Genomic DNA, 26,645 nt, shown 5'->3' with positions numbered 1-26,645 from the left:
AAGCTGCTAGAATGATCAAGTCAATCATTTGGCTTGAATTCAGTTGAAATGCATTGAAAGAACTGAAGGCCAGCGTATAGACCAGATCCTCAGAGCCTTCAAGATTTGAAGACTGATATTTGTGAAGATGGTTGGGCTATTAATAACAGCTGTTGTCAGCAGCCTTGTTAGAAACAAATTTACAGAGAAAACATTGCCGGGTTCTGTGTTTATGATTCCGGCTTTGTTGTGTTTTTAGGTGATGCCCTATTCTGTAGTCTTTAAACGTCGTTACACATCTCTGTAGATACTCGTGGCATCCTTAATTTGGGGGCAAAGTATTTCATTGAACTTCACCTCCAATAATAATAATAAAAAAAAAAATCAACAGCCCTCACCTTCATCTACACCTATGACATTGGAAGCCAATATAAGCCAGAGTCTTTGTTATATTACCAATGGAAGAGTTTCATTTCTGAGCTCAAAAAGAAAAAGCAGACAGAACTTTTGCTGTCCCAAACTGCAAGACTTTGTAAAGCTTAGACATTAGTCAATGTCATCCTTCTAAATCTCCTCTCAAACCCTTTCACAAATTGAGTTGTATTTCTTCTTCTTCTTCTTCTTCTTCTTCTTCTTCTTCTTCTTCTTCTTCTTCTTCTTCTTCTTCTTCTTCTTCTCATTACTGGTTTTAAAGAAGGAAAAGAACTGCAGGAGGGCTAAGCAGACACAGGAGAGCTCCGGAGCAGACACAGAAGCAGGAATAGATGGATGACTGGATAGGAGATTGTTGAGGAGAGGAATAGAAATGTCCTGAATGCTGCTGCAGCAGGGTGTGCTGACGTGAGGAGTGTTCCCAAACACAGTTAGTAGCGACTGCGGACCAACTGCATTACCATACCCGCGCGCACACGCACACACACACACGCACACACACACACACATGCATGCACACACACTCGACTGACACGGAGCGCCTAAGGGAGGGAGCTGCTTGCAGCCATAGCTAAATAGAATGGGGACAGACTCTCCTGTTTTGGTCCTGAAGAGGTCACTGTGTACTTCAGCATTATTTGTGTGTATGAGAGGTGAAGTGTGCAAGCAGGTGAATAAATCCCTACATCTGACAGCAATAGTGATTTAGTCATGCTCTACAGGTGTGTGTGAAGCCATGCGTGCTTACCCACAAATGTTCTTCAGTAGTGTGTCTCCCCTACTCCTCTCTTTCTTTTTTTTTTCTGCCCCAGTCTAACAGAGCTAGGTGCATATCATTGGATCAGTAGCTGCTGCCTGCCACACTGTCCAATCACATCTAGGAGGAGAAAATAGAGAGAGAAAGAAAGAGAGGCAGCGAGAGGGAGATGGGGGAGGAGAAAGAAAGAAGGGAAGGGAGAGGGAGAAGGAGAGAGAGGGGGAGATTGATCATTTAAACGTCCTGGGCCCTGTGTTCACGGAAGAAATACCTACATTCCAACTATCTGTGCTTCCCCCTCACCCCCCCTCATCGCTTTCACGTTTCAGCGGACTGAGAGAGACTGGAGGGCTGATTCCCCCCACCATCACCACCACCACCACCTCTTTTTTCTTTTCTTTTCTTTCTTATATGGGTTATTTTCACCCAGGAGACGCGCTACCACCACAACATCTACCAGCAGGAGCAGCAGCAGCAGCAGCAGCAGTGTAGGAATATCTCCCCATATCCCATCCCGGGCACGTCGGATCAGCCGCAGCAGCGAAAACACGAGGCGATCATTGCGGTGGACTGGAAGAGGAGAACATGCACCGCGGGATCTCACTCCGCTCACCCCGGCTGGGTACGGTGCATCTGTCATTTGGGGATTCTTTCCTTTTCTTTCTTTCTTTTTTTCCCCCATTTACTGCAGCGGGAATGCAGATTGAGTTTTTGTGCATTTTGGTGTGTATGTGTGTGTGTGTATGAAAGAAAGAACGGGTGAAAAAAGCAGTAGAGTGTGTGTGTGTTTTTTTTTTTTTTTTTTTGCCGTAGTCAGCTTCATTGCCGATAGAGATTCAGACGGGATATTCTGCCTCACTGGCAAGCATTTCCTCCCCATCCTCTTTTTTTTTTTTGTTGGTTGCTGCTTTTATCAGTTCTTTCCATATGAAAATAAACCAAGGGGGAGGGTGGCAGGCGGCGGGTCTGCCTTGATAAATGGAGCGTTATTCATCAGCGTGTGTGTGATCACCACTGGAATGTTAACTAGCACCTTGGACAGCACCAATACGACCCAGGAAGAGAGGAGATAGTGATGATCATCGCTATATTCTGACACGACTGCAGCTTATAGAGGGGTATACGGGTGAGAGATCATTGTGTGTGTGATTGTATAAAAATTTCTCAGAGTGTGTGTATGTGCGGATGTGTTAATATTCTGTCTTCAGGCCCTCAGAGAGAGCCGGCTGGGAAGCAGCTGTGTATGTGTGTGTGTGTGTTTTAGATATAGAGGGAGAAAGGAGTGTGTGTGAGCATGAAAGGTGACCAGAACTACAGGCTGAATCCCATTTCCTGAGGTTACCCCCACCCTTAGTTCTGCTCTCCTCCCTCTGTCACTTGGCACCTGAGTTCTGGTAGTGGTCAAAATAAGATTGTCTTTCAAGATGCTGATGCATCATCATCTTGTACATAAACATACAGCTAAAAAAAATAAAAAGTCAGAACAGTAGTATAAAACTTGTTTATTTTTCTAAGTCAACAGAAAAAGTGAAAATATATATTATATTACATACCAAATCATATATTCAAAGTTCTCTTTTTTAATTTTAATTTTGATCATTATAGGCTTCAGCTATTAAAAAACCAAAACATATAAATAAACAAAAATAAATGCTTTTGTAAAAACAAGAATTAGACAGTCATTGGAAATGTTGCTGACTTGACAGTTGTCCAGCAGAAATTCGTTGGCATCCTCCATGACAAGCTTACAATCATCATTAACAAAGTCGGTTGGCACGGTGCTGTTTGATGAAAAGTTTAGTGGAAGGAAAAAGAGTGGCAGGTAAAAGCACACAATTAACAAGGACAACCACAGCCTTGAAATGACTGTGAAGCAAAATTCATTCAGCACTTTGGAGGAGATTTACAAGGTGTGGAGCGTGACTGGAGTCACTTCACACACACACACACACACACACGCACACACACACCACACACACAAGAGCCGCCACCCACAATATACCCAAGACATTGGCTACAATTTTGCAAATCCTTGTGTTAAGTCACTTCTGAAGTAGAGATGTAAATAAGGCTGGACTGTTGCTGAGGTGTCAAATGTCTTCCTTTTTTTATTTTAATATTCTAATTTACTATAGTGCACTTATAAACATAAATGACCTAATATGCCAGTACACATCATATAAAGCATTGTCAATCTTTCAGCAGACATCAGCATATACAATGTCTATGCTTGTTAAGGAAGATCAACAATATAATGCCAGATGTAATGTGTTATGGACTAAATCTGCTTTGATATATTCATTATTCATATTTTTAGAAAAATGTACTGCCAAAATAAAAGACTTTATCACACTCATCTTCAGATTTACTTACTTAATGACTACTGAGAATATACACTTTATACCCTAGTATATAAACCAAATCCACCATAGTGATAGACATAGCAAGCAGACATAGCTTGTGGAGGAATGAAAACAATATCAAAGAACATAAAATGTATACATTTAACTGCACATCTAATGGTTGTTTTAGTCTAAATTAGAGAAAATGACAAAACAATTGAATTTGGGAGATATCCTATCTTTTTGTTTCTAAGCTAGACTCTGAAAAATCTCAGTTTTCAGAGGTGAAGGCTTTCCCCTTAAACCTCCCCGTTACCCAGAGGAACAATTGGGATGCTCTATCCTTGGTAACATAGGGTCAAAGGGTAGGAATCAGAGGTAGCAGGGTGAAAGTTGATTCAGATTGTTGTGTGTGTGATGTGAAGGAAGAAACAAGGTGTGTGTGTGTGTGTGTGTGTGTGTGTGTGTGTATGTGTGGAGGAGAAATAAGTGTGTGTGTTCGTGTCGCATGTGTCCAGCCTTACGCTACATACAGGTCAGGAGCCCCGTGGTGCATTCAGGATTTAATTAAGCGTGTGACGTGACACCCACCCCCACGCACACCCCTTCCCCCAACAAGGTCCTGTGATCTGTGAAACAGTCTGTAGTGAGGATGTGACACAGCAGCAGCCCTGACAGCCCGACACCAAGTTAAGCTGAGCGGACAACATCTCGTTTGCCCCATCTATCACTTTCATATCTATTTTTAAAAGGACCAAGTAAGGTAGCTCAGCAAAAGACTGATGACATGTGTGTATCATACGTGTGTGTGTGTGTGTGTGTGTGTGAGGGTATTCCACTGGAAACTAATTAAATTCATCTTTTATTTCTGTCTCCCCCCCGTTCCTCCCTCCCTCCCTTCTCTATGCTTCCAGGAGGCAGTCTGGGCTTATTATGGGGGTGACCGGAAGGAGAGAGTGACAGAGGAACAGTGATGCCACTGTTTACATAACGACACATTCACACACATGCATCAACACACGTATATACCCACAGACATGCATGCGGGCTCAAATTGCCAGTCCGGGACACACACGCTCACTTAAACTCTCCAGCACATACATACGTACACTCACAGGGACTCAGTGACTGAGTCACTGCACACTCAGAGGCAAAGACTCACTGACTCACATGCAGACACATACACAAGGGGAAAAGGTTGCTCTCAAGAGACAGGACTGCGTGCAGTGTGTGTTATGGGCCAAGCTGAGCAGCAGCTGTGCGTTAGAGTTGGATACCTCTGAGGGGTCAGCATAGACGTAACCCTCAACCTGCCTCCAGCACCTCACTCTACCCCCTTCCTCCCCCTAGTTTTCTGCCTAATCAAACCGTCATGTCTGAGCTGAGGACCAGCAGAACTATTCCTCCCTCCCCCTTCTCCTCCTCGCTTGGATTTCCATCCCTCCTCCTTTCCCTTTGCTTCTCCCTTTCTCTCCAGCCGACCTCTTTGTCGGCTGAGCAGACAGTGCCTGTTGTTTCCACGGCGCAGGGCCGCATTCGTGGCATCCTGACCCCTCTGCCCTCGGACCTTCTGGGGCCTGTCATCCAGTACCTGGGAGTACCGTATGCAAGGCCACCAACTGGGGATCGCCGCTTCCAGGCACCTGAGCCGCCTCTGCCGTGGCCCGGAATACGGAACGTGACACAGTTTGCTCCAGTGTGCCCGCAGGCTTTGGATGAGAGGAGCATGCTGGGAGATATGATGCCATCCTGGCTCACAGCAAACCTGGATATAGCAGCAACTTACCTCACTCACCAGAGCGAGGATTGTCTCTACCTCAACATCTACGTACCCACAGAGGAAGGTGAGTGAAGTGTGCAGTGAGTTTACGGGGCTGAGGCGGTTAAATTTGCATGCACAGTTAAGGTTGGGATTACATGTTATGGTTTATGCCCTATGGTGAATACATGAGCTAAGAGAATGATACCTTTGACAAATGATTAAAACATGGCAGAGAGCTGTTGCTGCACATACTCAGGCTTGTTGAATAAATAAATAAAGGTTTTTAAAAATGGGCCTTGTTTTCTCTTCCCCTTCAACATGCCGCTGGTTAAACCGACGCTTAATATGCAGACACCTGCGTCAGTCGCTATGGGGTTTACGCATTTACTTGTGGAGGAAAATGGGAAGGACACAGGCTTACTCATGCATACATATTGGTTGATATAAATGCATGTGAACCCATGCACATGCACACTCAAATCAAGGACTGCACCCTCCGGCTTTTGGTGGTTAACTAATGTCACCTTGGTGATTTGAACACATTGGTAATCTGCCTGTCTATCTCAGACATCCACGAGGAGGGGGGTCAGCGGCCAGTGATGGTCTACGTCCACGGAGGCTCGTATTCTGAAGGCACCGGGAACATGATGGATGGCAGTGTGCTCGCAAGCTACGGCAATGTCATTGTCATAACCCTCAACTATCGCCTTGGAGTTTTAGGTAAAAGAATCACTTATCTCAGTTTAATACATCATTTGTGTAACCATATGCAGACTATTGTGTTGTTAGATAGCAAGTAGCTATAAATTTAGTAGTAGTAGCAGTATGAGTATAGTTTTGTATAAAATACTGTTCGAAAAAATAAACCTTAAATTCCCTTAAATGTATTCATTTTATGTAATAATTTCCTTTAGTGTTTATTGTTGCCATAGCAGCAATACAACAGTGTTGTTCTATTTATTGGAACTGTTTTGTGGGTGTCTGTTTTTTCAGATGGTGGAGGAAATCTGATTAGATCATATACAAAGTTATTAATTGGCATAGTCAAGCTTTTGTACTTCAGTAATTATAGGATTATAGAATTTTCACTGAAAAAGACCTTTTAAGTCAAGGTTTAAAGGTCTCATTAAGTTTCAAAAGGAATCTCTCTGGACCATTTCAAATTTACTTCCAATGGCTTCTTTGTCCTAAAGGACAAGTGCACAGAAAAGCTGTATTCCCTTTCATTCCTTGCCCTTACGCCATATCTGCACCACTTTAATTTGCTCGTTCATATCAAGGTTGCTGGGTTTCTCGTTCCTTTTTGTAATGCTGAGGGTCGGCAGAGAGGTAGCACTACTTCGCTCTTCAAACAGAGATTTGCTTAAAATGTCAGGTATGACCAGAGTTCAGAAATGCATTTCCAAGTATTTCCTACACTTTACCCTTTCGCTCTAGAACTTCTGGTTTACATGTATGCGAAGACAAATGGAAAAAGGTCTGTCATTTTCAGCTTCAAATTCCTACACACTAAATTACAGTGTAAATAATGTAATTCCCAAGTAAGACAAGCTACCACACATTGTTTTGGGGTTTTAAAATTCCATGACTTGATGTAAACGTGTGCGCTGCACAAATGTTCCTCCCTCTGCTATAAACATGTTATAGGAATATTGTTACCTAATTTAGTGCCATAATACATAGATTCTTTACCTGCATTGATGACCATTAACTCAACTCAGCCTGCTGAATGCTTGTATTGGGGTAGACGATTTTTAAATTGGAGTGGACAATTTTTGGAGTAAAATATATAGCTTTGTCAGAAAAACAATTGTAATGTGAAATGTAGTGTACTCTGATGTCTTACATTAATTAAAAAAACATTAATCTTAACACAAGTCATTTGCATAGCTTTACAGAGTATGCATGGATGCACTGACATTGTACCTGTATAAATGAAAAAAAAAAAAAAGAAACGGGCCAATTCATGAAGTACTTAAATTATTTTCCCTTTCACAGATGGAATGTGTTAATAAATAGTCTTTGTCATTTTGGATTTAGAGTGATAGGGCTTTGGAAAATGGAAAACTCTTAAAAATGAGACCCTTGTAACTGCATCACTTTATGCACCATTTAATTGCATTGTTGAGTAGCAAGGTGGCAACAAAGATTGCTCCACAGAGTGTAACAGTCCAGGATATGTCCAGTGTTCTGGAAACATCTGTGTGAGGTGAATCTTGAAGCACTGATTCCAAACAGTGGAATCAGCACCACTGGGGGTGATTTGTTGTGAATCTCCCCCAGACTCTTGAGTTTACTTTACAGTCCTCTCCCTGTTGCTAGAACACTTTCTTCTTCCACAGCTTTTCCTTCCACTAAACTTTTAAATAATGTGATGGGATACATTTGTATTGGTTTTATGTAATAGCCAGTGTCTTTAAGAAGCAACTTTGCAAACTGCCATGATCAACATGAACAAAAATAAGCACTTGAAAGATATTACCCCATAAATAATGTAAAAGTCTTACTTTTTAAAATTTAATTAATGAAATAAATTAACTTTTCATTGATATTCTAATTTATTGAGATGGGCCTATAGTTTGCGACTTGATTCAGAAGATTAATTCTGGCAGGTTGATAATTATCTTTCAACTCATTTCTCTATTATCCAGGGATTCTTAATGATTCATTACAGTTTTGTTTAAGGTGATTCTGCATGTAGATTTATATATATCTCAACACAACAGCTCATTTTTCTGAACAAATGTATACAATTTTCACCATCTGGGTTATTTAATCCTTCAATGAGCTATAAAAATGCTCAAACCATCAGTGATTTGTTTCTTACCCAGAGCACAGTTTCTCTCCCGCTATTCCTTCTTGTTTGAATGGAAACATGTTCAGCATCCCTTGTGGAAACAAAACCTCCCTGAAGCCATTTTTTCCTTCCACTACTGTCATCGACTTGAATCTGATCCTTTTTATCTCCATGGCTCTTCGACTCATTGCTCTCTGAACAGAAAAAAAAAAAAAAAAATGTTGGATTCCCTTTGGTTTTTCTAATTTTAGTCAGCCCTACGAAGCCAAAGAGTTGAACAAACAGACCATCTTAAAATCCATTTAGGCTTTTTGTGGTTGCAGTGACCGGTGTGACATAGCTTAGGAAGGGGCACATGAGGGTTAAAACATTTAATGCCATAAAGCATCATTTACTTTGCTGTACTAAGAGCCGGAGTATTGAGTTGTTTATGCGAGCACAGTATCTATGGCCTCAGTGTGATTAAGTCAACCGGACATGATGCATATTCAATTGCCTTGGGGATATTGATATTTTATATAAAAACAATAACAATAACAAAATCTCAGGGGCATTGTTTCAAGTTTGTTTATCCATTAAAATGTTCTTTAAAAGCACAAAGCTGATGCTAATTCTGCTGCATGGAAGCATTTGAGGACTTTATGAGAGGTTCTGCTCTTAAAAGGACGCCACATCTTTGACTCAGCTTTAATTAAACAGATAATGGTATTTTTTATTAGCCCACAGCGGTGCAGACAGGAAATGTGGAGAAAGACATGCAGTAAAAGGTCCAGCAGGCTTGGAATTGGTCTTGGGATTCGCTGCTTGAAGGCATTCATGCCCATGTGCCCTCACAGCTTAGCTATCAGGTCGCCTCAGGCGGCGCAGGTTTTCTTGAAAATGTATTGAACCTGAGTTGAACATTTTCTAAAAAAAAAAAAGATTTAAACGTTGAAATTCAATGTTTTTTATTAGATGCAGAGTTAAGGCTGACCTTGTGGAAAATTGCTGCTGCAGATGTGATCAACATTGTGAGCCAAACAAAGAACAATTCTACATGCCTATTTTTGTCCTCACCCCACCCCATTCCCCCCACCTCCATTTTGTGTGTTTATGCCACCTCCAATACAATCTTCACCATTACCATCATCATCATCCTCCTCATTTCGAGTAGCAGAATCACCTTCCTCCTCCTGTTTTCCATCATCATGAGTGGATGCATGAGGTGAGCCCATTTACACAATGCAATACATTATTATGCCAATGATTTTTTTTGCCTACTCTGCAATATTCACCTGGAAATCAAATATGCCTCTGTGAAAATGTGAACTCCTTAAACAGTTTTAGTTAAATATGGCTTGAATGCATATAATCCTGTAACCATTCAGAATGAATATAATCCTGATATTTTCTTTTTTGCTTCAATAAAACATCTGATAAAATGCACAGAAGTGAAGTAATGCACTACTTTAGTCTTGCCTTCACGGTTATTATACTCTTTTTGTGCCGGAGGTTCACAGAAATGAGCTTCTGCAGTAATGAGATATACTGTGGCAAAATGAGCCATTAGGATCTTCTGTGTTTACTTAATAATGTCAGTAGAAGAGGGAATAGGAGGCGGCTGTGGGTGTGATGGCAAGCGTGTGTGGTTTTCTGCTTGTTGTAAGTTCACAGTATTGTGACTGCACCTTTGTGGTTTGATCCAGTCTAAGACCAAGAAAGAAAACCACATCTTTTTTTTTCCCATCTCATTTTTAAAGCTATGATAAATACAGTTCCTTGCAAAAGTATTTATACTCCATGAAATTTTCCACATTCTGCCATGATGCAATAACAAGGCTCATTGTGTTTTAAAGTGATATTATAACAGGGAAAGACCAGGTCAAAAAAGTGCATAATTGTAAAGTGAAAGGAAAAGGACACAGTGTTCAACATATTTTACAAAGAATATCTGAAAAGTGTACTTTCGCAATAAGCCCTTTTCACACAGGAACATGAGGATAAAATCCAATGCAGTCGGTGTTACAACCTGTGGTAAAGTATTAACTCAGAGCGACTAATACCACACATTAAATATTTTCATTAATGCGTCGTCAATTTAGTGCTACTTTGTGTTGGTCTGTTACATAAAGTCCCAATAGTTTCTATAAAATACACAGCAGCCAGTGTGTGAAAAAGTAATAGCAGCATGAGTATTTCAAAAGACACTATAAAGTTGCAGACATGTACATTTATACAGTCATGTTCAATCACTTAGAATGTTATTGAAAAGCCCACAAAGTTAAACACAATTTGTTTTATATCCATTAACTGTTATGATTTTCCAGCTTATAATTAACCAAAACATTACATTTAAAATCAGAATATTAAGTCAGACCAATAAGAAACATTTTAATGCAGAAATGTGGGTTTACTGCAAAAGCATGTTTAGTACCTGCTTAAAAGTTATTTTCAAACGGTACTTTTAATCTGACAGAAGAGATGACCTGGAACACATATTTTAGTCTACTGGGCATGGCCGTACATGTTTTGCAGGTAATATGACTTCCTTCTATCTCTGCCTGCCTGCAGGATTTCTCAGCACAGGTGACCAGGCAGCAAAAGGGAACTACGGCTTGCTTGATCAGATTCAGGCTCTGCGCTGGGTGAAGGAGAACATTGCATCCTTTGGCGGCGATCCAAGCAGGGTCACCGTGTTTGGATCTGGTGCTGGTGCATCATGCGTTAGCCTCCTCACCTTGTCCCACTACTCTGAAGGTAAGAGAAAATCATGCAACACAATTTCACTACTCACTGACGTTTAGTTTTCACTTGATTTTCTTTTTCGTATAGTATATGTTAAAAATAGTAAACAGGAATTGATGAGGACGGTGTATTCTGCGGAAAGTCGTACATTATACATTTGAAAATTATATATTTGGAACCAAGGTAAATAAGAGTAAAAAGCCTTAAATGCTACCTTTCAAATAAAATGAAATACTTTTTCTCTGGTTTTTACTTAAACCTTTACATTTCATGTTTTTATCACTTTTTAAATAAGTTTACATTTGTTTGCTGCAAATCATCTTTTATTTTGCTACAATTCTGTGATAACTCTTGATTCATTAGTTTTTTTTATGTATAGGAGAATTTTAATGTTTCACCATTTTTTTAAATTTACTTAGTTTAGCATATTTGGTGTGATTTCCTAAGGTCGTTTAATTACATGAAAAGTGGACCATAAATAAAACTCAACTGACTTGATATAATTCTCATACCTTTTATTTTAGTTATGTTGACATTTGGATATCCATTCCATTCCTGTTCAATTTGTGTGGTTACAAGTTATGCTTTAGACCTTGTTCAGTCTTTGAAACATTTCCAGTCGTTTTAATCTTTTAAATAACTACGCTTTTGTAATATACTTTATGGTAGAACACTTTAATATAAGTTCATCAGACCACAGGACATGTCTCCAAAACTTGGTCAATTGGCTTTCTAACTTGCTGTTGGAGAACTGGCTTCTTCCTGTCTGAGTGGCCTTTCATGTCATGTCATCCCAGGACTCATTTAACCCTGGATTCTTTTTACAACCAGCATCTTCTTTAGTCTTTTGCTTTTGTTCTGGCATCGATGCACACATTTCACACACACAAAAAAAGTGTACTCATCACAGTACCCATCTCCTTCCTGAATGGTACAAAGGCTGGACAGTAAAGATAAATGTATTTTAAGGCTCTTTACACCTTTTAACCAAAAGAATATATATCAGTGTACGTGTGTGTTGATGTACTTGTGTACAAAAATGTATTTGCAAAAGTGAGCCTTTTTGGATTTGTTGAATTTTTATTTTTTTTGTATCAGATCTGTTCCACAGAGCAATTATCCAGAGTGGCAGCGCTTTAGCCAGCTGGGCTGTCAACTACCAGCCAAGCAAATATGCCCGGCAGCTCGGCGAGAGGGTTGGCTGTGGCATTGATGATAGCACTCAACTGGTCACCTGCCTCCAGGGCCGGAGTTTCCGTGAGCTTGTGGAACAGAACATTACTCCGGCCAAATATCACACTGCTTTTGCCCCGGTGATTGATGGCGACGTTATACCTGATGACCCTCAGATTCTGATGGAGCAGGGGGAGTTTTTGAACTACGATGTGATGCTGGGGGTCAACCAAGGCGAAGGCGTGAAGTTTGTGGAGGGAATTGTGGACTCGGAGGACGGTGTCACAGCCGAGGACTTTGACTTTGCCGTGTCAGACTTTGTGGATAGTCTGTACGGTTACCCAGAAGGCCGAGATACACTAAGAGAGAGCATACGGTGAGTATGAAAGTGAAAACCTATGTATGTTTAAGCATCCATGTGACATTCTTGGAAGTATGATTACCAGCTTTCCTGCTTAGAATTAATCGGAATAGACAAAAAAGGGAAAAGGGCCATAAATGGGTCCACATTATCCTCATCAATAGATGTATAATTTTATGTTGGAGGTATGATGAAATAGGTACTTGGCAAGCATTATGCAGATGCACTTTTTAGTGATGACCCTTAAGGTGGCTGAAGACTCCTTACAAGAAAATATAGACTTCTATATTTTTAATAATAATTTGTAGAAATGAAAGCTACAATTCAGAACTGAATCTCCAGTTGTTGTTGCTGTTTATGATCCTGAATCTACTGTTTCGACTGCAGCACAGCTTACTAATGCAGGATAGTAGAAATGAAGCAGTTTAAAAATCATGAGCTACTGCTTTAAGTACTATTCTTTTTATGTTTATTGATTTTTATTGAGTGGTTACAATGCATGAATGAGTATGAGATTCTTGCGGTATGACAACTTCAAATATCAGCTACTAATATATTATAATAATTATAGCTCATAGCATCAATAGTTGTTATAATACCAAGTAAAGCCTTTTTAGAGTAAGGCCAGGAGCAGAGATGTACCGATCGGGGTTTTATGACTGAGAGACGGCTTTTTGTAAAACTGACCTACCAATCCTAGCTTTCCTTGATGGTCTTAAGGTACTGGTTCATGAAATCGGGCCTGTCTGGACCTCACTTGGGGTTAAAAATCAACAAGTGCACGACACTGAGAGGACAAAAAAATCACAAAATGGATAATGGTGAAAGAATAATTATGCTGTCTATTTTAGAAGAGGTTAAAAAACAGTTCTTACAAATAGATAAAAGACAATGTGTTCACTGTTGACGCTATACCCCTGTGTAACTGACTTACATAAGGCTGACACAATGAACCTTAGCTCTGCCTCTGCGGTCTCTTCTGCTGCTTATGTGTCAGTCAGAAGTTGAAAAGTTTTGACAACCACTGTCTTAATAAACTATAAATAAAGCCTTTTTAAGTATTTTTATCCAGCCTTTCGCCATTAATTATAATTAAAAGCAGAGTGGCAAGTGTATGTTTCATGAACGGCTGCTGTAAAACAGAGTTTTACCATTATTATAAAACAAAGACAAAAAGATTAGAGTTGAAATTGGAATCAGTCCTTAGCATCTTCAATCAGAAATGAGCCCCAATAGTCTGGTTAATAGTATTAAATGTAAACAGTTATCTCTGTGTATTTCATACAAAGTGGAGATTCTTCCGCTAAGATAAACACATGGAAAAAAAAAAATCCAAATAGCTGCCAACATTTCCAAATCCAGCAATCCTTGACAGACATCAAACAATAAAATTGCAATTGCGATGTAGCACAACAGTCCTGTTATCTCACTAAGCCTCTCAGTAAGCCATACAATCATCCTCTGCATAAAATGCAGTTTCGATCTTCTATTACTTTGCTTTCACATACTTAATTTTAAACTTAAGATAAATGAAAAATGAATCTAATTTTGGGTTTCCCTGAAGTAACAATTTCCACATGGAAGATCTGGTAAAACGCAATCCAGTGCTTTCCACTGATGAGAAAAATACTTGATTTTTTAGGTTATGTTGGGCCACTCACCCGTCAGGGTCAGTCAAACTGAAAATCAGGTGATTCTAGTCCGACCCATTTCTCTTTAAATCCTTTACTGAAAAACATAAGCTGATATCAGCTGATTAATAATACAGTTAAGTAGCTAGCCTGCAGTTGGTTGCTTGTCAGACATGCATATTATAGCTTTGCAGCTGTAGTTTTAAAATACCAATACCTTTATGAGAGTGATGACAGTGTACTCCTTTTAGTTTGAACACAATGACTGGAAATGAGTTCAAACATATTTATTCTTTATGCCAGCCCACGGTGGCGGCTTTCAAAACACTTGGTTTTGAAACCTTGGTGTACACAATGCTTATGACAGGCCTAGTCTCAACCATTTCTTTGAGAAATAAAAATGATTGATTAAAGAATGTTGATAAACGTTTTTCAAGGTATAGGATAAAATTAAAGCAATGGGGGTTTGTAAGTAACATTTCTATTTATTGGGTCCCTGAAATTAGCAGGGTTTATGCAGTTCAAACGTAGCTTTGTCTTTTATCTTGACTTTGATCTTTGCATATCTGCTGATCTTTTGCAAAAATGAAACAGCTTGAAATCTTAATAATGGTCACAGATTAACACAAAAGTAAATTTTATGTAGCACAACCTTTTTTTATTTTTTTTTTTGAATGATGCTACAAAACAATGAAGCTCTTGATAGGGAATAATGTTGAAAGTACCAAAGTCTGCCAGCTGCAATTCTAATGCTCACAAATAAACAAATAAACACAAAATGCACTGATAAAATCATAGTTTACAAAGTAAGGCTAAATATAATTCCAAATATATTATATCTTTATTCCTGTACTTCGATTTAATGCAGACAAACTGAATTTTGCAAGCTGCTAACAAACAGCTCCTGAGGAGAACGCACCACTTCAATGCCATCAGGTGACAATGGCCTTTAGAAAAAATAGTAAACTATGAGATAAATAAAAATCCACCCTCACTGACGATAAACGTGTAGATAAAACAGCTATCTCTGAGCATTACAGTCCCAGATATATTGTTCACACAGCAACTGTAGCCCACAAACTCCCATAATTTACTGTGCATACAAAACTCTGTGTTGCCAAGTAACACAGTGATTGCTGGACTTCTTTCTGGACAGTAACATCCATTAGTCAATTTGTTGTACTCATTGGTCTGATCATCATTCTGCTCTCAACTCCTCTGTACTTCCTTCCTCCCTGCAGTAAAACCACCCTCTAAAGATTTCAGATACTCAGCTATATAATGTCACGATAGACGTGCACGATTAATGAATTTAGCATTTAGCCAGATTCAGTGAGCGCTTGTTGGTTATTTGTTGGTTGCACACACATTGGGTGTGTTTGGTGGAGCCCATTTAACTTGATCTGTCATTTTAGTTGTCTTCTCTCACTGTTTCAAAAAATACTCTGTCAGGCTAATATTTATTATTATTATTTGCAAGGACTTCCATGTAGATGCCGTCCTTTATTTTACTGTCTTTTAGCAATACAATGCTGTTAGAAAACTGCTTAGCCAGCACCGGCGTGACCACCCAGCTTGCAGTACTATTTACAAGCTGAAAGCTTTGTACCCAGTGAGCAGCAGGGAAGACCTAAAGTTCATTTGTTTATTTTTAATAACTTAAACAAACCATCTGTGACTCTAACTTTTGGAAAGCTACTGCATTAAATGCAAATACTTGACCATGTAGAAAATGTATTTAGGAGCACGATTTATTTGGTGTATGTGAAATATTTTGCTTAGTCAAGCGGCGATCTGATTTCAAATATGTTTTGTGAAGGTTCATGTACACTGACTGGGCAGACCGCGACAACGCAGAAACGCGGCGAAAGACACTAGTGGCACTTTTTACAGATCACCAGTGGGTGGCGCCAGCCATTGCTACAGCGGATCTCCATGCACAGTATGGGTCTCCTACCTACTTCTACTCCTTTTACCACCACTGCCAGAGTGATGCCACGCCACCCTGGGCTGATTCTGCCCATGGCGATGAGGTAAGACTCCTTGTGTCTTTCCTAATATTTACTTTTGATTCACCAAAAGAGATAATATTAGATGTTAAGAAAAAGAAAATATATCTGTAGATGTTTAGATACACTCACTATGAGCATGAATGTGATTCATTTTGGGGTTTTAATGATTTGTTTAAAATAATTTTTCAAAATGGAATGGTAATACAATAGACAACTTCCATAATTTTGGTGCACACATTTTAAATTATTAAGTATTTTCTACCTAGTATGAGAAAAATCAGATGATGGTGAGATTGTAATGGTATTATTAGTTCTGGTTTTTAGGGATAGTTGTTACATTTCCAATAAGGTTGAGGTTTAGATGTCTACAGAGCTTAATGTTTTTGCCTGCTTTGTTCGTTAAAAAACAAAAAAAACAAAACAGTTTAATAATTTTCTGTTTGGTCCACCAAGCTAAATCCAGGTTTTAGCATGAAAACTGTGGAGGAGAAGATAAAAAAATCAGGTGTAGTCCTCCATCTTCATTGTTGCACCAGGTTTGTGCAAACTTCAGCAAGAGGCTGCTGCCACTGTGCTTAAAAGATTGTATAGTATTCTTGGGTTTAAAAGTTTTACCTTGACTCTCTTTCTGTTGTTTTGGCCCGAAAGCTCAATCTTTATCTTGTCTTACCGTAAAACATTTCACCAAAAGGTACTTATCCAATAACTGCAGCTAATTTCGTTTCCGCTTGGAGGTGTCAGTTTCAGAGCTGGTCTCTCGGCAAATGTGACTTTTAAGTGGCTTCATAGTGTTTCAGCATCTTCCAGTGTGTGATAAACTTGAGCTTAAGTGGAAACTCGGTTGCCCCTTGAGCAATATAAATAATGACATTTAGCATCAGAGAGTTAAAAAGTTGGACACAACTGAATGTTTCAACATAGCACAGATCCCAAAACCACGTAAAAACAGTGGAATAAATCAGGCTAACATTTTAGGCTCTGGAAGGGTGCCAACTTCAGCCCTATTAAACTTGTTTGGACCATGCTTCAAAGCTGAATTACTGTTTCTGATAAGAGAAGTGGCCAAATACTCTAGCAGAATTAAGTTACAAGGTTGTTGGCTCCAAAAAGGATGTACTTCATCTACGGCTTTATAAGGGACATTCATCCAAATACAAATCAGGGAAGGTGAATGTGTGTATTTGAGCCTGTATGTAAGATTTCGATCCTGCATTGATGCTACACAATTCACAAGTCCAAACAAAAAAATAAAACAAAACAAAAAATAATCAGTTTAAATACATCAATTAAAGCCCTTAATGAATAAGGGCTTTATTCAGATGAGTGTGATCAGGCACTCATCTGTGCCTGATCACAGATCAGGCACAGATGAGTGCCTGATCTGTGATGATCTCAAAACGAAACAACTATGCCTTTGTAAACAGATTTTCATCTGTTTTCTCAACTTTACCCATGTGTCAAGTACAACTTTAATATTTAAAGTACACACAACTAAAGGCATACATCAACACAGGTTAAGTGCACTACTACCAAATAAAAGTTAATTTATGAAGCTAAATGAAAAGAGGAGAAATAATACTCAAGAGCATTTGGGAAATGTCAGAAAATAATCCATCGGTTGATGAACTCTTCGGAAATTGTTCAAAAAGCTTCACAGCAGAAATACTCAGAGTTGAACCAAATCAAACTAAGTTGAACATTTTTCCTTCCAACAGATGTTTGTTTTTTAGTTTAACTGTACAAAATAGATGTCAAATAAAGTTGAACAAACTATTGAATTATTTTCCTTGGACTATGTTTTGATACTTTCTACTGTGGGTGTGGGTTCACTTTTTATGTGCAACTAATAAAAGCTGAGGCAGGCAAAAAGGTGCAAAAAAAAGAGATAAATTTAAAATTCTGCTTGAAAAATACAAATATGAGATGTGTTTCACAGTTGGCTTTTATAATTATCAGAGAGCTATTCTAAGCAAAAGGCAAAACAAAGCAAAAAAAGGCCCTAATCACCTGCTTTAATTACAGCAGAGTTGTAATTACTGCAAGGAATATCTGAACAAGAACAGTACCAAGCTCAGAAAACAGCAGTTGCTGGATGCACCATCAGTTGTACAAGTACTCTTAAAGATGAAAAGAGTTTTAATGTGCTTAATTTGCTCTGTGCGATTCCTCATCTCTTCCCCCCTCATTTTCATTTGCTTTGCAGTGTAGGCAGTTGTTTTCAATGCGGAAATTCTGAACATTTTATTCACATTTTTCATTCATGTGGGCTTTTCTGAAGTCTGCAGAGAGAGAAGGAGCTGAGTTCTAATTTTCTTTTAGGCTACTTCAAATACAGTCTTTTGAGTGGTTATGAAATTTTAGCTCACTGATGCTAAAAATGTTCTGCTTTAAGGCTTTAAGCATATTCTCTAAAAGAAAAGAAGTATCTACTGTCTTCTAGGTCTGACTTTCAGCACAATCCTTTTAAATCTTCAAATGAATTAGAGGCTTTAATTTAAGTTCATTTACAGATTGTCTTGTTTTAAGCAGGGATTGGATGTATTGCGCAGTTTAATCCAGCGTGTGTGTTGGTGTGTGTAGGTGCCCTACGTGTTCGGCGTGCCCATGGTGGGTCCCACTGATCTGTTCAACTGTAACTTCTCCAAGAACGACGTGATGCTGAGCGCAGTGGTAATGACTTACTGGACCAACTTCGCCAAGACCGGGTAAGCTGAAAAAGGTTCAGTGATGTGAAACATGAATCAGAAGGAAAATCCCACTGACGGGGTTTTTCATTTTCTTCATGCAGCAAAAACTCATGAAAAACAAAGCATCTCTTCAGCTAATTAGCTTTACTGCGATATCAATATCTAATCCTTGCCTACGAGGAGAAGAGGTCTTATTTTAATGAATGAAGGCCCAGACATTTAATCACATTTTCGGATGTAAAATAAAGTGTGCTGATTGATTTTTTTCCTCCTCGTTTTTTTTTTTTTTTGTATGACTTCACAGAGACAAGGGTTTGGCAACATGCAGTGTTGTTTGTGTCAGTGTGGACAGCTCACTCTTGAATTTACAGGAACAAATCTCATCCAAGCTTAAAATGAGACGGCCAAGATTCAAGTCAATGTTGTTGTTAAGATAAACAGCTTTGTGCCTCTTCGCTCTGCAGTTCTTAATACGCTAGCTTTAATTCTTTGGGCTAACTCAGAGTGATTCATATCGCATATTTTAATACACATCTTCTTTCTTATTGCTAACTGACATTCAGGGTTGCATTTATATTCATAACATATATTTTATTTTGAAGGGGCGTTTCCACTACGAAAACTGATTTTTTTAAAGCAGAAAACAGTGTTAATAGGAGCAAGCAATGAATTGACAGGTGAGGAATGTGCTTTGTTTTTCCTTCAAAGCGTCTCGGGGTGATGAGGAGATACTTATTCAAATAAAATCATGAAAGAAGCACTGCAGATTGTTTTGGCAGCGGTTGCACCGTGATGTTCTGTCAAAGTCTTGACAGGCCTTTTCATTTTTTTTTCAGGGGCTTGAAGTAACCTACTCTCTCCTTTTTTCTACTCGATCATTTCTGCGGAACGGAGTGCTTACTCAAAATGTTAAATGAAAAAGTACTGCCTAAAGCTAGAGGATTCAATTTATTAAACTGAAAATGAAATTATCTGCCTGTGGCTTAGAGAAATATAAGTATAGAAAAAATACCACTTTAAAACTTTAGAGATTCGACATTATATACAGTGCCCTGCAAACATCTTAAACCTTATTTATTTTTTGTTAATATAACACAATAGACCACAATGTACATTTTATGTGGTAGACCAAAACAAAGAGGTGTACACATGCAACGTGGAAGAAAACACATTCATGGTTTTCTACATATTTTACCAATAAAGATCTCATACAAGGAAATTAATCTGCATTTATCCACTTTACTCTGATTCCTCTAAATAAAATCCAGAGCAAATAACAATCTGCTGAAGTCACCTAAGGCCTCACTGGTTTGTTAGAGAACCATAGTGAACAAACAGCATCATGCAGAACAAGGAACACAGCATGCAGACCTCAGATACAGCTGTGGAGAACTATAAAGCATAGTTAGGTAATTAAACAGAATCAGAAGCTTTGAATGTCTCATAAAATACTATTCAGCTCATCTGTTTAGTAACAATGTTCTTTCATTCTGACTGGGACTTGCGGGCCAGTCTGGTTCTTATTTCCATCAGTTACTGGGTGAGAGGTATTTAACATAAAAACCTCTTTTATGCATCTGCTTTTCATTAAACAGCTAGCAAGAAGAAAGTAGCCATAAAGAATGCTGTCAAAATGTCCATCTGCCATCAGGCAGTTATTTTAGGGACACCTAAGACAGCACGCTATAAAAGAAAGTACTCTTGTCAGATGGGACCAAGTCTGAACATCTATCCCCACAGGAAAAACATTTTGTGGTTGAAACCTGGCAGTGAACATCACACTGGAAACACCCTACCCATATGAAACATGGTGGTGGCAGCACCATGCTGTGGAGATGTTTTTCTTCAGCAGGGACAGGGAAGCTGATTAGCGCTGATGGGACAATGGAGGAAGTTAGTATAAGAAGATATTTTTAAAGGCTGCAAATTCGGACTGAGATGGATTTGGTTTGGTTTTCTGTGGCCTAATCGATGTTGAGATGTAGAATGAATTGCCAATCTGTGTCATAGCCCTCCTTCCAAATCTGATTGAGTTTGGGCTATTTTACAGCCATTTTTCACATTAACAACTATTTGCAGTAATGCATTAGTTGATCTACCACATGAAACCCTAACATTTTACATTGAATGTTATGTTCATTATGTGAACACGTTGAAAGGGTGTGATTACCTTTGCAGGCACAGGTAAGACTTTTGTTTACTCTATCACCCTAAAAGACAAATATAATAGCTGAGGATAAACCCTCAGAAGTGAGAAATTACTATTAATTAATTGAATTGAGGCTCCCTCCACTGGGATCTTTTCAGATTTATAGAGTCATCGTCAGTGTAACTGCTAATCTAAACAAACAGTCTCGCTCGCTGACAACATAAAGAATAGGAAAAGTGCTTTTAGAGATTTAACTCTGACGTGTGAGAAAGAAAAACAGAAACGTATCTCTAATGTGGATGCACTAAAGCAGTGACATCACATTAGATTTGCAGTTTCCAGCACAGCTTGAATTATCATTACCACCATAGCAAGCCGCAGAGCAAAAATCACCAAAGGAGGGATGTGAAGAGTTCAGTCCACCCTTCAATTATCAATGGGGAACTACTTTCTCTGAAAAAGAGATTCCACTCTGCTGAGAGCGCCACAGACGATGATGGAACTCTGCGACAGCTCAATTTAAGCGGCGAGGCGACGCTCCCAGATGTATATTTTGTGAGCTGCGTGGGCGTATCAATCCTCGGCTTGTGCACTTGCTTGGGTGTTGGTCGGGCTTCCCACTATGGCAGCATTTCTGCTCTGCTCATACAGCAAAATCAGCAAATGACAGTTTAATTTCAAAATTGGTTTAGGTTTTGTAACAGTATGACTGCTAATGCAAATACTGTATGCTGATTGATGCAAATATGTTGTCAGACGAAAATATTAATGTTACTTGATATTTTCACATTCGTGAAAAACTAACAGCTCGTTTTATTTTACTGGGATTTTATGTCAAAGATCAACACAAAGTCAACACAAAGTGGTATATGATTGTGAAGTGTGGGGGCGGTGGGTTAAACATGGTTTTCAACATTGTTTGCAAATAAATCCTGAAAACAGTGACACACATTTGTGTTCAGGCCACCCAAATCAACACTGGTGTTGGTTTATCACATAAAATCCCAATAAAATACATTGAAGTTTGTAGTTATAATTTGACAAATTGCTAAAAAAAAAAAAGTTGCAGGAAGTCTGTGTTCATGTCTCAGGAAGATGGACTTTTTTCCCCCTTTCTTTTTTTTATTATTGTAAATAATAATATCTCTCATAACAATAAATTTTTTATTACTAAATGAATATTTTTCTTACTATAAATACCTGAATGCATATCTTTGTTTACTCTTGCTCTCTCAGTCTTATGTGTTTGTGCTGTAGCGTGTCCAACTATTACATAACCAGAAAAAGTCAGTGATCTACGCATCTACACATAAATCACCTTGGAGTGATTTATGTGGAAAAGAAAAAAATCCCACACCAAAAACAAAATGTATCCTTTGAGAATTTACTTGCCAGTAGTTTGTTCCATGTCACCTTGATATTGATTGGATGGATGTCAGTGTGAAATTGTTGGCCAGCTTTGAGAGAAACAGTTCCCTCAGAGGAATTTGGCCCAGCTAAGAAGAAGCTCAGAAGCTTTTTTGGACTCCCCTAGATTTAAGAACTTCAAAAGAATAAATACAAATATAAATAGTACATTTTCAAAGAAAAAAAAACCATCTGAACCACACGAGATTGAACATGATGCATTAGAATAATTCTATTTGATCTTTATTGCATCATTTTATCTAACGTATATTTATGCGTTCAAAAAGTTATCTGAGTCCATCGAATCCTTAAGGACCAAATAGATGTCCCAGTTAAGTTTCTACTTATTTTAGTGAATACTAGCTACTTTCAAGTGATCATTGGTTAAAAGTATGATAACCTATAAATATTTATAATCGGTTCATCTGATTATAAAAACTAAAATCAGTTATTTTGTCCGAAGCATTAACTTTTACCTTTTCACTGAGTAAACAGTTGTACATACAAAGAAGAACATGGGATGCCTTTAATATTCTCCAGAAGTATGTTTTTTTTAACAAAATAAAATCAATATTGGAGAACATTTCACTAGAAAGAATTATAAGATCAGAAAATGCTGATCGGCTCCTAGCTTGCTGCTGACTTAGGAAAAACTTGAGAAAATAAAAGAAAAAGTTTCTCAACGCCAGAATGATCATCATTAAATATTACTTAAGTTATAGTAATCAATGCTGCCCTAAAGTTGTTATTATTACTTTATGGCAAAATTTATGACAAAGTCATTTTCAAAGGGAAGACAATTAAGGAAAGTTAAGGTTGGAAGCTTCTGACACACCAGATAGCATACTAGCCCTTAATTCAAGAAATAATTCAGCAAATTTAAAATGAGACATTTTAATTCTTAAAACTGAAAAAGCTCACTTTGAATGTTCTCACAATGATTTACCTGTCAGTATTTTTCCTTCTTTCAGGGATCCAAACCAGCCAGTTCCTCAAGACACCAAGTTCATCCACACAAAGCCCAATCGCTTTGAAGAAGTTGCTTGGTCTAAATACACCCCCAAAGAGCAACTGTACCTCCACATCGGCCTCAAGCCGCGTGTCAGAGACCACTACCGCGCCACCAAGATCTCCTTCTGGCTCCAGCTCGTTCCTCACTTGCATCATGTTAATGAACTCTTGCAGTCTGTTTCCTCCTTCACGCACAGTCCCTCTCCACAAGACGATACGCCTTATTCCTACACCAAGCGTCTATCCAAAGGTTGGCCTCCTATAAGCACACGTCATCCAAGTTCGCAAGGGGGAACGCCACAGCCTCCGGAGTCCGCTTTGGGCCAGGACGGAGGGGAAAGTGGAGTTCGGATCCCAAATGAGGACTACTCGACTGAACTCTCAGTTACGATAGCAGTCGGAGCATCGCTGCTGTTTCTCAATATTCTTGCATTCGCGGCTCTGCTTTATAAGAAAGACAAAAGACGTCTTGAGCATAGAAGACCACGTCCGCTGCCTCCCCCTAGAAGAGACATAACTCCTGCAGATGTTGCGGCCCACCTGCAGGGGGAGGGGCTGATGTCATTACAGGTGAGTAATCTTCTGTCCATTTCTAGAATAGGCCCATGTGCGCCTTCTCAAAGCTGATCTAATTTAACCGGCTGTGTTATGAGTTTGATATAGATTCCTGTGTTAGGTTTTCCACAAAAATTGTTAGAGCAACAAATAACTAATGTTGAGGTGTGGGTTTAGTTAAAGTCTGCTTAAATAAGTGGATTACATTTATAAATTATCCAACCAGTAAAAAAATCAACCACATAAAGTCGATTAAAACTTTATTAAACTCTGTTAAAACTCTATTAAAAGAAAAAGTTTAACTTCGGTTTTGTGATCAATGTAAAAAATAATGACAATGAGAATAAAGTGGACATAATATCTTGAAGAAAAAGCAAAAATTAAACAGCTGTTAGCTAAAAGTAACATAATTCTAGTCCTTTGTCCAATCCAACAACCTGGGTCACATTTTTTGACCCAGTGTTTCGCTAAAAGTACTAAACATCTGCCCTGACAGCATAAAGTTATTTATTTGTGCTAAATAAATAACTCAACTCTTTGTGTGTGAATTAATGAGTTTGACGGCACTTTAATAGCAACAAAAGTTATACAGAACTAGTCAAGCGCTGACATTAAGTCGGTTGAGGCTGTGAGGAAAGATTTACTAAACTCTTGGCCTGCCGGAAGCACAGCTGCAGGCAGATCTCTCTTCTGACTCACAGCCTGTCATCAGAGGATATTATCAGTATGAAAATGAGCGAGAGCGTTCGGATGGGTGCACGTGTGTGGATGTACAATGGCTTGAATTGCGGAAAATTGCCTCCAATTCATTCACTGAATGTTTCAACTGTATTTGCTGTGTTTTGGTTGAGTGACGCATTTTACATACTTTTTATGCCAGACAATTTCTAATAATTTGCAATTCAACTGTATTGCTCAGCATCACAGCTGCTTAGACAGTCTGTTCTGTTATTTAAAAAGTGTTTTTTTTATATATTATGTAAGAAAAAAAAACATAAAAACCCTTTTTTACACACAGCATTGTGATCCATGTTTGAGTTGAGGACTGATATGCTAATTTGCAGCTTTCAGATGCAATTTAGGCATCTGCTGGAATAACTTTTTAAGTTTTATAGTCTGTAAACCAGTGATATTAAGATACAGTGTGTGTTTGTTCATTTGATTAATAGCAGAGCTTATATGAAGTGACCGAAGGACATCTAATGTCGCTTGAATGGATGGACCAATTGCAAAACTGCTAATGAAATAAGAATAGTTTTTTTCCTCTTTACTGGCTGGCTTAGTGCTCAGTAGATACAAAAATCCAATTATTGTTTTCAATTTGTGAACGCACCATAACATAGGAGCTAATATGAACTAATAATGTGATGTCCTCACTATTGATATTTTTAGAGATGAATAAATCTCAATGGCAGCTAATTGTGAGCTTCAAATGTCTTTAAAATTATGTAAGAGGAAGAACAAGCATTAAAACGAGCCTCTAAAAACAAAATTATTTTTCATAAATTTATGACTAATACTCATTCCTGTCAATTCTTTTGTAGTGCCAGTTAATTTATAAGTTATCTTATAAATAAAGATTTGCTAGGCTAATATTTATTTGAATTTGAAAATTAATACATTTCCAGCAAAATCATTAAGGTGACTTAGCAGATACGAATCAAGATAAATATCTGATTATCATATTTACCATTTCAGCAATCTACTTTGAATTGGAAAAAGATACATATTTAATTTGATCCCTTTTAGTGTTTTGGTGTTTGGATAAAAAAATGAAATGGTTAAATAATCATAATCTGGTTTGCCAAGATGATACGTAGCAGCGTTCTCTCATTATATTTTTACTAATGCGCCCCTTCATTTTCTGATTAATAAATATAAATAATAAAAAATAGCATTAATATCAAACTTGAGCAAATGATTTTTATTTTTAAGGTTCATTGAAGTTGAACCATTGTTCTGTCGTCAGAAGCCTAAAATTATTTCCATCAGTTGGCACCGTACGCTGACTGACTCTGCATTTATTACTGAAAATGTTGTAAAAACAAATCTCTAAAATTCATTCATTTTTTTCTTTATCTTCATTGTGCTTACTTTCCTGCCATTCATGTTTCAGGTGAAGCAGCTCGAGTGTGATGTAGCGTCAGCGGACGAGCGGAACAACGCCCACCACCATCACACTTTGGACACGCTTGATGCCCTGGACGGTTTGGACACCCAGGACATTTACAGCACGCTGGACACTGTGCGGCTCACCTGTCCACCTGATTATACCCTGACCTTGCGCCGCTCTCCAGATGACGTTCCCCTCATGACCTCCCTGACCCCGGGCTCGCTGCCAGTGACCCCGGGCTCACACCCTGTTACTCCTGCAACACCAATGACCCCAATGACACCAGGATCGGTGGCTGGGATGAGGATGGGCCACCCTCACCAGGGATACACACACCATAGCCCGTATAGTAATACACACTTGCCCCACACACACATCTCCACGCACACACACTCCACCACACGCGTATAACCGCAGCCAGACACTGACAAACACACAGATCTACAGCTCACAATCCAACACACGCACACACACATACACACGCATATTCACACACATGCATAAAACAGACTGAAATACCTCTAATAATTACCCTGCAGGATTGTTACAGATTGAACCACAGAGAGACTTCTTTCAGAATGAGAAAGCAGACGTGTGTGTGCACGTGTCTGTGTGTTGCATGTTGGGTAACTGCAGTTAAACTGGGTTCCCCAGAGACACAACTCTGTGCAACCCAATATGTCAAGACCTGCTCTGGATTTTAAATCAGCTTTTTCTACACCTGAGGAGGAAGATAAAGAATGCGCAGGTCAG

At 38.7% G+C, this 26,645-nt stretch overlaps 1 protein-coding gene across 1 annotated transcript; it reads left to right on the top strand.

Annotated features, from left to right (window-relative positions):
- Window positions 1-1,331: 1,331 nt before the first annotated feature.
- Window positions 1,332-26,645, top strand: LOC103155482 (neuroligin-4, X-linked-like). The gene is made up of 9 exons (XM_007577180.2): window positions 1,332-1,790; window positions 4,425-5,354; window positions 5,840-5,992; window positions 10,620-10,805; window positions 11,892-12,342; window positions 15,778-15,991; window positions 18,551-18,675; window positions 23,185-23,794; window positions 25,896-26,645. Exons 2-9 carry the CDS (start codon window positions 4,883-4,885, stop codon window positions 26,301-26,303), a joined length of 2,619 nt encoding a protein of 872 aa, XP_007577242.1. The 5' UTR covers window positions 1,332-1,790; window positions 4,425-4,882; the 3' UTR covers window positions 26,304-26,645.

This window comes from Poecilia formosa, unplaced genomic scaffold (genome assembly GCF_000485575.1).
Source record: "Poecilia formosa unplaced genomic scaffold, Poecilia_formosa-5.1.2 Scaffold431, whole genome shotgun sequence".
NCBI classification, from domain to species: domain Eukaryota; kingdom Metazoa; phylum Chordata; class Actinopteri; order Cyprinodontiformes; family Poeciliidae; genus Poecilia; species Poecilia formosa.
The sequence above is the reverse complement of the archived record's forward strand: the minus strand, read 5'-3'. Positions and strand labels throughout refer to the sequence as shown.